The 10,667-nt window shown below is 44.8% G+C and overlaps 3 protein-coding genes across 3 annotated transcripts in view; 2 read left to right on the plus strand and 1 right to left on the minus strand.

The window, feature by feature from the left end:
- Positions 1-82: 82 nt before the first annotated feature.
- Positions 83-3,139, plus strand: LOC128885443 (piggyBac transposable element-derived protein 4-like). Its single transcript, XM_054139499.1, has 2 exons — positions 83-222; positions 307-3,139. The coding sequence occupies exon 2, from the start codon at positions 632-634 to the stop codon at positions 2,405-2,407; it is 1,776 nt and encodes a 591-aa protein (XP_053995474.1). The 5' UTR covers positions 83-222; positions 307-631; the 3' UTR covers positions 2,408-3,139.
- Positions 3,140-3,179: 40 nt separating this feature from the next.
- Positions 3,180-9,072, minus strand: LOC128885566 (translation initiation factor IF-2-like). The gene is made up of 11 exons (XM_054139668.1): positions 9,025-9,072; positions 7,246-7,320; positions 7,139-7,174; positions 7,028-7,066; positions 5,940-6,937; positions 5,739-5,868; positions 5,214-5,327; positions 4,857-5,118; positions 3,667-3,852; positions 3,414-3,559; positions 3,180-3,342 (listed from the first exon to the last, which is right to left on the minus strand). Exons 5-11 carry the CDS (start codon positions 6,193-6,195, stop codon positions 3,180-3,182), a joined length of 1,257 nt encoding a protein of 418 aa, XP_053995643.1. The 5' UTR covers positions 6,196-6,937; positions 7,028-7,066; positions 7,139-7,174; positions 7,246-7,320; positions 9,025-9,072.
- Positions 9,073-9,873: 801 nt separating this feature from the next.
- The window catches only part of LOC128885390 (uncharacterized), a 23,990-nt gene continuing 23,196 nt past the window's right edge, over positions 9,874-10,667 (plus strand). The window contains exon 1 of the mRNA XM_054139433.1: positions 9,874-9,996. The gene's annotated coding sequence lies outside the window, so the exon portion shown is untranslated. The remainder of the gene's footprint in view (positions 9,997-10,667) is intronic.

Genomic DNA, 10,667 nt, shown 5'->3' on the forward strand with positions numbered 1-10,667 from the left:
TTCTTATCCCAATCGAGCATGAATGTTCTTGAGAGAAATCCGCTTTTAGAATAGATACATAGTTGATGCGAAGGTTGCAAAGAAAAAGAGGGCTAAGCGAGGAAAAGAGACGGAAAATGTAGTCGACTAACTCCGTTTATGCGATCCTGTAATCTTTCAACTGTTGATGAATGTAGAACTGTTGTATGCTTGAATAGCGGCGTGGATCTACGACATAGAAAGGTATCGTTAAAACTTGAACAACAATCAACTATCTAGCTTTGCTTTTCTTGCTCTTGCTACATTCGAAACTTTATTCGTGCGAAGAGGGAACAACAGTTGAGGTTATGAACAAAGAACGAAAGATCGAGAAAGTGAGAAAGGGAGATCGCGAGATTGCTATACTCCGGTTATACGTTCCTGTTCGATTTGCTCCGAGGTTAATGGGAATACAGAACGATGGTAGAGGTTATTTCACTTTGAGCGAGAGAGGTATATCATGAAACCTGCCCTCTTGACTCATCGCACTCCACTGGCGCCGCTGTGGCGACATACATAGTACGCGTCATAGTTCCGCGAGCGCTGCTACGGTAATATCGCGTGTATAATTCTCGTTGTAAATTGTAATATATCGTTCTTTCACGGGTATCAAATGGAGGAAAGAGAGGTTTATAGTGCAGAGTTGATAAATAGTGACACTGACGATGAATTCCAGTTTGAACTGTACAGAGACAATTTGGTTGACACTATCATAGAGGGCAGTGGAAGTAATTACGAGCTTGGGAGCAGCAGCGAAGAGAGCTACACACCGGTATTGAAAAAACAGAGGAGACGAGTTGTCGAGAGCGATGACAACGACAACGGAAGTACATCTGGAGAAGAAGACGAAGACGATGCATGGTACGATGTCACGGAGAACGAAAATATTTCGCACAGAATCAACTTCACGGTGGCTCCAAAAACCGTAGGGCCACAAGTATCCTCGAACGTCGTGGAACCCACGCATTTCTTCAAATTGTTTTTCACCGAACAGCTGGTGGATGAAATCATAAACGAGACGAATAATTACGCGAAGACTATGCTGCAGTCGAAAAAAATAACGGCAAATTCTATTTGGAAGACGTGGCGCGACGTGGAACGAAACGAATTCTGGGCCTTCATCGCGGTCGTTTTAAATATGGGTACGATGCCAGTGGCAAACATACAGGAGTACTGGTCCACGAAAGACAACAGTAGAATTCCTTTCTTCTCGAGCATATTTAAACGCTACAGGTTCAATCAAATATTTTGGATGCTGCATTTGAAAACCCCCGCCGCCGCCGCGAAATCGCGTTTACAACGGGCGAGCAATTTTTTGGAGTACATAGATTCGAAATTTTCGGAGCACTTTATACCCGGTGTAAATATCTGCGTGTACGAGTCCATACTGAAATTCAAAGGAAGAGTTAGTTTCATCACATCCAATCCTAACAGACCCACGAAGCGGGGCATACGAATTTACGTATTAGCAGACTCCCAAACGGGATACGTGTACGGTATACTTCCATACTACGGGAGTATTACTTTGGAAAATCTTATCAGACCGGATTTATCAATTAACTGCAGAGTACCGTTACATCTGTATCAGAAATTGCTGAATCAAATTCCCACCGCGGAAGGTTATCATATGTACACCGATAAAGATTATACGAGTATATCCTTGGCCGAGGAATTAATGAAACTGAAGTGCCACTTGACCGGTACTATACAAACCAACAGGAAAGGCGTTCCGATTTCTATAAAGAAGCCGAAATTCTCGAACAAAAACACCGTCGCGTATAGGAAAGAGAATACGATGCTCTTAGCGTGGAAAGACAAAGGTATCGTAAACGTATTGAGTACAGGGAGTCACGCAGGAATGACATCGACAAGAAAAACTGTGCGGGACGGTGCAGATGTAATAATCAAGAAGCCCGACGTAGTTCTCAATTACACCGCCTCCGTGGCTGGCGTTGATTACGTTAACCAATATGCGTCGACTTACTGCTTTCTGAGAAAGTCCCTCAAGTGGTGGAGGAAGCTGTTCTTCTGGGGTATGGAGATATGCGCCATAAACGCGTACATTCTATACAAAACCGTGAAAAAAGCGAACAATCAAAAACCGATGACGCATCTGAAGTTCGTGAAACTGTTGGTCGATCAACTGCGTGGCAATTTTCGCCAGGAGCGTGGGAGGGACTTCAGCGCCCCTGCCGAAAACAGATTGAACGGGAAACTCCACGTGATGCGAAAAGGGACTAAAAGGGACTGCGTGGTATGTTCGAAGAGACAACAAAAGTCCGGACGACGCGAAACGATTGATTACTGCGACACTTGCCGAAACAAACCCAGGATGCACATGGGAGATTGTTTTTATAGATATCATACCATGCAAGATTACAAGGTGTAAGATTTGTGATAATTGGACTGCTGGTGTTTACGCATTCATGGCGAACGAAAGTATGAGGAAATCTATGGAAATCCGCACGAGTCCAAAAATATGTAATATTAATGTCGATAGTATTGCTTAGAAGATAAGAAGATTAGATTCAATTTCTGTATTTATATAAATATGAATTTGTATAAATATCCACAGCCTAACGATAACTAAGTAAACTATTGGGCTGTCTGGAAAGTTCATGCCGATTTTTAAGTAGCCGGTACAGGTCTGTATATATCAGAATGGATGAAAATAAATTAACAGGTGAAAAGGTTGTGGAACAAAATGGTACACGTATAATTCAATAAATATACATGAAAATTCAAATATGCCTTTGAATTTTTCTTGAAAATAGGCATGAACTTTCCGGACAACCCAATCTATTGACGAAATAAATAAATACAATGTAAATTATAAGCGTTTATAAATACTCGTTGTAGAGAGTTACTTTTAATTTGCGATGCTCGATACGTTGTTGCAATTTTCGTATAATAAATTTTCTTAATCGAAGCAATATTTTACTGCAATAGTAAGTATCGCGCAATCCTATTCCGTTGTAGCCTCACATTTCTATTTGTTTACTATTTTTGTTCCTGGACACGTCTTGACCTAACATCGGTTTTATTGTACAAGTTCATCTTATATTTACAGTTAGCTTGGATATAGATACACGAGCTTGTTATAATTCAGCAACTAATCATTGTTGTATCGACGAGACTGCGAATGGAAAGTCTATTTAATTTCAAAGTTTAAGAGCGAATTGTTTTTTGGGATCTACATTTTTTACAAATGTACACGGAAACACGTTACAGTTTCCTCCATTCATCGCAACGGTGGTTGCCGCTTTCATCATCATTTTAATGCGTACACTCTTATATTCCTTATCGAGTTCATCATTGGAAATCCTGTAACGATATTACACCTTTTAATGTATCTAAAACATTTCCTGTAAATTACTCCAACCACGGATACGTACAAATCGGTAAAACGTCGTTCCGATTCTATTCTCCCTTTGACGCCTTTGTTCGATTGGGACCAAGAATTTTTCTGAATTTCGCACGCTATTCTGGCAATGCATGTCGGAGAAACTAATAGTTTCTTTTCATTTCCATTACCGTCAACCTGTTCGACGACACAAGAATCAAAGCACATGGTTCAGTCGTGAAATCATTGCACAGTAAAACGTTCATAACTGCAAGGAGAATACTTATCGAGTATAATGAAACTACCTTGGTGAAGTTGTCTTTTAAGTCCCTTAAAATGTAATTCACGTGAGCGTCTTCGTCATTGACTGACAAATACGATCGTTTCTTTCTTCCTGATACAATGCCAATTGGTAGGAGAATGGGGTTCGTAGCTAAAGCAGCAGCTGCCCCGATTAAAGCAACACCAGCTAATGCTTTTAAAGCCACGGCCTGATAGAGACGATTGTTTCAAATACTGTTCACGTCGGATTAACCCATTTGCATCAGAGAACGGAATACGGTGGTACCCGGTTGTAAGAAACCGGATTCTGGTTCTCTCGATTTCATGTAGCCGGGTAGTAGTGTTTGTTTTCCACGAACTAATATTTTTTTTCAATTATTTCTTTGTAATAGTTATTGCCAATGGATCGCTGAAGAGTTTTCGATGAAAACGAATCGAAATTTTTGTAAAAAAAGATAACCTTCAAACGTCCTTGGAGCTCCATAAAATCCCCCATAAAATCAAACATCCGCTCGAAACGCTCTTTTCTATCATTAAAAATAAACGAGTTATTCAGACGACCTGTCTTAAATGACCCCGAAGCTTGCTTATATCGGCACTGTCGCGACGAGGCAAGGGCAGAGGTACACATGCCCTCGGGCGCCATATTACAAGGGCGTCCACGGCGCCCTTCAAACTAAAGAGATTAGCAACCGATTTTGGAATAAAATATGACAACGACGTAATAAAGAAGAGCTCGAGATATCGAATATTTGTGATAAGAAATAACGAAAATATCGACTAACGCAGGGAAAGATTAGTCTCATACTTGGGATTTGTAGATAAAGCAGCGAAATAGAAGATACCCGAGAGTATTCGCAGAGGCTAAATAATATTTTATCACAAAAGATAAGAATTTATTTAGTTTCATGTATAAGGGTAGAAATTGTTTCACTTAACCGGGTATCACTGTATTTGGCGCGGAACGAGTGGCTCATGCAAATGAGTTAAAGAAAAAGACAACGATAAGGGATACATTATGGGTATCCGTTACTTTGGTGGTAGAAGAGCTATATTTTTGATTATATCTCAGGGAATACACGCAAAAAGACGTTCCCCGGCGTTATTCTCCTATCACCAAAATATACTTACGGATAAGCTATTTCTAAGAGAAAAGAAACAAGAAAAATTGCATACAGGGAGTAAATATTCTCCGGAAAGGGTAAACTACTACCTTCTGCGTTTGAAAATTCGGATGCGGGGGACCGTTTCCTTCCGGATAATTCGGCTCGTGGGGACCGAATTCGTCGCCGTTAGCGAAACTTCCTGAAACTCCATAGCCACTACTCGCAGCTGACCCCCCGTGGCCAGTTGGTCGAACAGAGCCATAACCCCCGTAACCACCATTCCCGTAACCATATCCCGCAGAAGTTGGGGACTCGTAGCCGGCGGGTCTGCGTGAACTTTCACTTCCATAACTCGGACGGGAACCAAATCTGACGTTTACACGAAATCTCGTTAACTGTCCAAGACGCGACGGCGAAATTGAAAAGTACGATCGCTACGGTAACTCGGCGAGCCAATTGGTTACCTATCTCCTGCTTGACTTCCATCGTGGTGCGCAGTTCCGACGTAGTTTCCGCCTCCGGGTCTTCCGGCGATTCCGTTCGAACCGGGCGGTTGGCCTTGACCTTGCCACCCGTACCTGTAAATTATCCTTCCGATTGGAAACTCGCACTTCCCGTACTAATCTATCGAAACTTTGCTAACGAGGCTATCTTTACAAGTTTGTAGAACACTCGAGTCGAGTTCTACTGTATATCCTGTACAGTAAAGTCTGGATAAATGCAAGACAACTATCCCAACCACTGGGTGGTTCTCCCTTGATGCTCGGTGACTACCAATGTAATATGATTCTGACCGATTGATACGCTTCTGCCGATTGCTTTTTTCCTCGGACCTTTTTCTCTTTCACCCTCTGACTAAATGTAAACACAGAAACCTCGACTGGATAGACACAACGTTCAGGTCTCGATTTTCTCGCATTTCTCCAGGCTTTACTGTAAAGGGTTTAGGTATTCGTTCCTTGGACTAGCAATTTATAGTCTTATACTACCTATCGGCGGGTAAACGTTCACCGTATTGAAATGGATACCGACCCCCGTCCGCGGGGACCTTACTGTTGTAGTATGAATCCGGTCGCGTCGACGCACCGGAACCGTACTTGGAACCGCAGCAGCTGGAACTTGCACGTTTCAATGTTAACGTGACGCGAACGTATCGAAAATGTAACAATCTCATCAGATGTTCCACTTATCTCTGGTGTCCGATTCCGATCGATGAATCGCTGTTCTCGGTTGCTTATCCGTGCCTCTGTCGTACAAGTCGCTGTCGTTGCTCTTCACGTGCAGCGACTTCGTCGAATTTCGACCGCGTACGATGCTCGCCAAAAGTTTGTCTCCGCCAGGTTCCTTCTTGTCGAGTTCGGGACTCGTAACAAATTCGGACTTCGTCGTGACCGCGTAGGAAACCGCGACGGTTGTCAAGAAAATGCAAATGAACCGTTGCGACATCGCGAGAGGAAATTAGGCGACTGTTTGGGAAATTACGCGGGAAGTCGCAAAACTCTTCGGGCGCGTTTTGACGCGAGGACGACACGAAAGTGGTTCTTTCCGTTGTCGAGTTTCACCTTTTTATATAGTTGTCACGCATGGGATGCTGTCGCGTATTCGCTGGTCTCGTACCAGCTTTCTTTTTATGCCGCTTCAGAGATTACTTTACAAAACGTGCGCCTGTTCGCGTTTGTTCTCAAACTTTGTGAATTTTTTAGGCAATTTGTGGTTGAACAATCGCGCTGTTTCATTGCGAAAGCATTACGGTCGGGGACACCGAACAGCGTCGTTCGTCGAGATGATCTTTCAATTGTTTCGTTGCGTCCCTGCGAATCGGCAAGTGTGACAAAACGATGCGCGCAGGAGCGTCCTCGGTGAAAATAAAGTGGCACGGATGAGCCAACGACGCTTCTATCGTCACGCAAACAGTTTAACTAACGACGCTTGGTCGTCGTGAGTTTTTACGGAATTTCACAATTTTTTTGGAGCGACATTGTTACGAAAGAGATAGGCACAGTCATCTGCGAATAAATAATAATAACATTAATTCATTTGATGGCTGGTTCACTGGGAATCATTTGACGCCATGTTTACGACGATATACTAAGTTTTGCGATACTTACTACATATACATAGATAATTAACAAAAGATTCATTCACAACAGATTTGGTTGTCTATTATTCTCCACTTTCGTTCTGTCTACTAAATAAAAGACACTGAATTCCAATAATAATGCACAAACAAAGTCGAAAGTAAATTTCCAAGCGAAGCAAGAATCGTTAATTTATTTACTTGAAAATTAAAATTAGCGACCAAATTGCACGTAGGTTCCTGCCAATGCATAACGTAATTAATCTTTTACTACGTTTTCCCGGAAGTTCAAGCGGCGTGTCGCGGACGTACCCTTTCCTCCATCTTTCCTACTTTCCAGTCGCGCAACTAAAACGTTTCGAATACGTTAGTCTAAACTATCAACTTTATCGGTTGTCCCAACGTATTTTTTTTTTTACCATGGCGATGCTTTACTCGTCTGCTCATAGGTTCTTAGAGCGTACAAATCGAAAATTGAAAGTCTGTATCTAGGTCTGAGTGCGAATAAATTCAAATAAATACCGAACTAAGATTTTTCCTTTTCAGGAAAGTTATTAGAAATATAAAAAGTTATGATAGCAAGCGCTCTATAGCAAGTGCTTCGGCACTTGAATTTACGATTTTTCAAGAAGTGGAGTTAATCGATTTTGCACACATATCTTTGAAAATAGAGAGTGGCGGGAGGGGGAGGGAGAAATCAATCGATCGCCCTATTCCACCAATTTTCACCGAAATCAGCGAATACGTTGTCGATGATCCATTAATTTTAAGAAGAAGCTTGAAGAACTTGAATCGCCAGTTGCTCAGGTGCCGGTAAATAAAGATTTCATCCTCCTACCGTACACGAACGTTAAAAAATTCGGTGGGATCGTTTGTTCCGCCTGGATATTTACGATGTCACCGACAACCGAAATTAGCGATCGTTAAGTTGGGTCACGGTTGCATCATACCAGCGAATTTTTTCCATTGTGCGTGAGCGAGATCGAAGGAAAAGGAAGCGCTCGATTATGGCGGACGAAGGGGTTACAGTGGGTGAACGTAATCGCGCCAGAATCTGGATGCCTCCAGCACCGTATAATTCCAACTATGGCAATCCTGGCCTCTCGGCTGGGATTCCTGTCCGAATCGAGCGACTCGTACCAAAGACGCGACGGGTTTATCATCCGTTGGGTATGGAAACATCAATGGAAGCCCGGAGCTAGGAAGCCTGGGAGGGAGAGAGATCCCTGGTGTATGCAAAGAGGCTGAAGAGCGCGCAAAGACATTACGGGGCTAATTTAGAGAAAAAGGGGGAAGGTCGTCGATGGAACGAGGCGACTCGTTGCGACGGACGAGGAGAAAGAGAGAAGAAAGAGCCGAGAAAAAAAGAGGAGGAGTCCAGGGTCGGTGGGGCGGCAGGAGAAGACACGACGAGGACCAAGAGATCGCGGAATGGAGCAAGAGTGGAGTAATCAATACGCATTCACACGCGGTGGCTCGCATCCCGTTGCCATGGGCACCGACGCCGGCGCATGTGCAACCTCAGCCGTGTTACTCCGTCAGAGAAATTTACTCAGAAGCAGCTCCGTACCAGTCCGGTGCGGAGCATTCCATGCACGGTATCCCCGAAACGGTATGCGTCTAGATCGCTTACCGCTTTAACTATCGACCTATTTAAAAAGAGTCTGCATCTTGGAAAAGGACATTCCTCGCGTTCCTTCGCGTTAGCATACGTTATTCTAGCCTAACATTGATTTCGTAACATTAATGCGCAACGTTAACTAGCTGCAACCAATGATGAGCAAAATCCTAGGCTTCGAATAAATCTGAAGTCTCGTTTCCACTTTTGAATATTTTCCAAAAAAGGAACCGAGACAAACACATCGGCAAACTTCCGATTTATTCCAAGCTTGGGGTTCTGCCCATCTCTGGCTACAACGTAAGATTTGTCTCTAAGAATTGAGTATTACAAGTAGACGACCCATGACACGGCTAATATTTAAAAAGCCTACGAGTACTCTCGCGGCGCTGTATCACATTCGACCATCCCTAATGTAAGATCACACTCGAACTTGTCATTCTCCACGCGTAAACCAGTTTTCCATCGCAGCTCTTCGTCGCCACCGGTCTGGATCGAGTCTAGATACGCACTCATCGGTGGGAAATTTTGTGGGAGGCATACGGGTGGAACGGATCGGTTCCTCGTAGGCGAATCTGACCGTAGAGAATCGTTCCCTCGACGACGGTCATTCTGCTCTCTATCGTTATCACTCTAGGATACCGTGCGCCGCTCGACTCTCGGATGTTCACCCCCTGGCCGACTCAGAGGGGATGACGGCGTTCGGGTATGCGGGCGACAGGGGGTGGTTTCCCTCTGGGCGCCTGCGTCGAGTCCCCGATGACGACTCGACTAGGTAGGTGCTCGACCCGGACGCAGTACGGAAGAAACGTCGAGCACGCAAACCGCCCGTCCTCGTGACACGCGCCCTTGCCGTCTCCTCTCTCGTCGACCTATGACAACACGAGAACGTGCGAAAAGTTTCGCGGTGAAACCGATCGTTTCGACGATCGACGAGTGACCGGGCCCATTAGGTGAAACAGCCGTGATCCGGACTGTCCGTCGCCCAAGGTGTCCCGCGAAATTGGGAGAACGTTTATCGAGCCGACGTTACCGATGACTCGATGCCGCGGCAAGATGAAAAATGTGTGCAAATCCTGAACGTCGCCGGACGCCTCTCAGTGACGAATCGTCTTATCAATGTTTGCGATCCGATAAGCGTGATACCGCGCGATATACGTAACCAGCGTGCCCGCGGCGAAGCACGTTGAGGAATGAACCTCTGTTTCGTCCACGGTGTGACCTATGCGCGGTTGCTCGAGTCTTGCACTCTCGCGTAGCCCTCCTGTCGAGCACAACAGGTAGACGGTGAGATCGAGTGACGACCGAGGATCGTTTTCGAGTGGACCACGGAATCCAACGTCGTGCAACGTACGACGGGATTTAAAGCTCGATAAGGTCGTCTAACCGGAGAATGCGTCCCCGACGCGCAAAAGGTTAATCGTCGAGGAGCATCGAGCTACGTTCTTACCATCGTGAAGGCGGGCTTAGTCGCATTTAATCGTCGCTTGCATGTGGGTCACAAGCTGCATTCGCCAAAGCTAACGGGATAGAGGGTTTACCGAGTAGAGAGGTAAGCTTGTTAAATTGCGTTACCCTCGGGCGGCTCGCGTTGCCGCCACCCCTACGATTAATTCCCCTCCATCTTTCAATGTTTTTCGGCGGGTTTCTTCGAGATTCAGTGTTGGCCGAAGCAGCCGAAAACTTGATGGTTCCATCTCAACGGTTAATCTATCCGCGCTTCGTGCGATTCTCGCGAACGTCGCGTCTTCGTTGCACGTCTACGCGTCCTTAAAGCTCAACGCGACGGGCACGTTCGAATGCGTCCAACCTGAATGGGCGACGATGGGTGAAACCTTGGATATTTATAAATTGTCAGATCGGCTAGGTGAAAGTCACGTGGTGGTTGCAGTTTACGGTGTCCTTAACCTCCTGGAAAATCAATGTTCTTCGCGTAACGAGTATCGGGTGCCATATTCTCTGTCCTTTATCGTCCGAGGAGCTCCAAGACATGACAAGAGCGGGGAGAAATGTCGGAGTATCGAGTATGGTTGAGATATGATACATTTCTGGCGCAGGATTAGCATCCAGGTCAATCTTTTCTTCCCTGTTTCCAATTTCCTTCGTTAATGAGTTCAAGTGTGAGAGAAAAATTTGCTACGAAACATGGCATGGTGACTTCTACGTATGAGGCAGCGACGTTGATTAATTCTCTTTGGAATCGTTCTGTAGGTGTCTTCCTTC

The sequence above is a fragment of the Hylaeus anthracinus genome, unplaced genomic scaffold (genome assembly GCF_026225885.1).
Source record: "Hylaeus anthracinus isolate JK02 unplaced genomic scaffold, UHH_iyHylAnth1.0_haploid 0, whole genome shotgun sequence".
NCBI lineage: Eukaryota > Metazoa > Arthropoda > Insecta > Hymenoptera > Colletidae > Hylaeus > Hylaeus anthracinus.

Coding starts and splice junctions, on each gene's coding strand:
- LOC128885443 (XM_054139499.1), top strand. CDS start 632: ATGGAGGAAAGAGAGGTTTATAGTGCAGAGTTGATAAATAGTGACACT.
- LOC128885566 (XM_054139668.1), bottom strand. CDS start 6,195: ATGTCGCAACGGTTCATTTGCATTTTCTTGACAACCGTCGCGGTTTCC. Junction 3,853..4,856: donor CGAATTTTCAAACGCAGAAG/GTAGTAGTTTAC, acceptor CGTCTCTATCAG/GCCGTGGCTTTAAAAGCATT. Junction 3,343..3,413: donor GAACGACGTTTTACCGATTT/GTACGTATCCGT, acceptor ATATCGTTACAG/GATTTCCAATGATGAACTCG.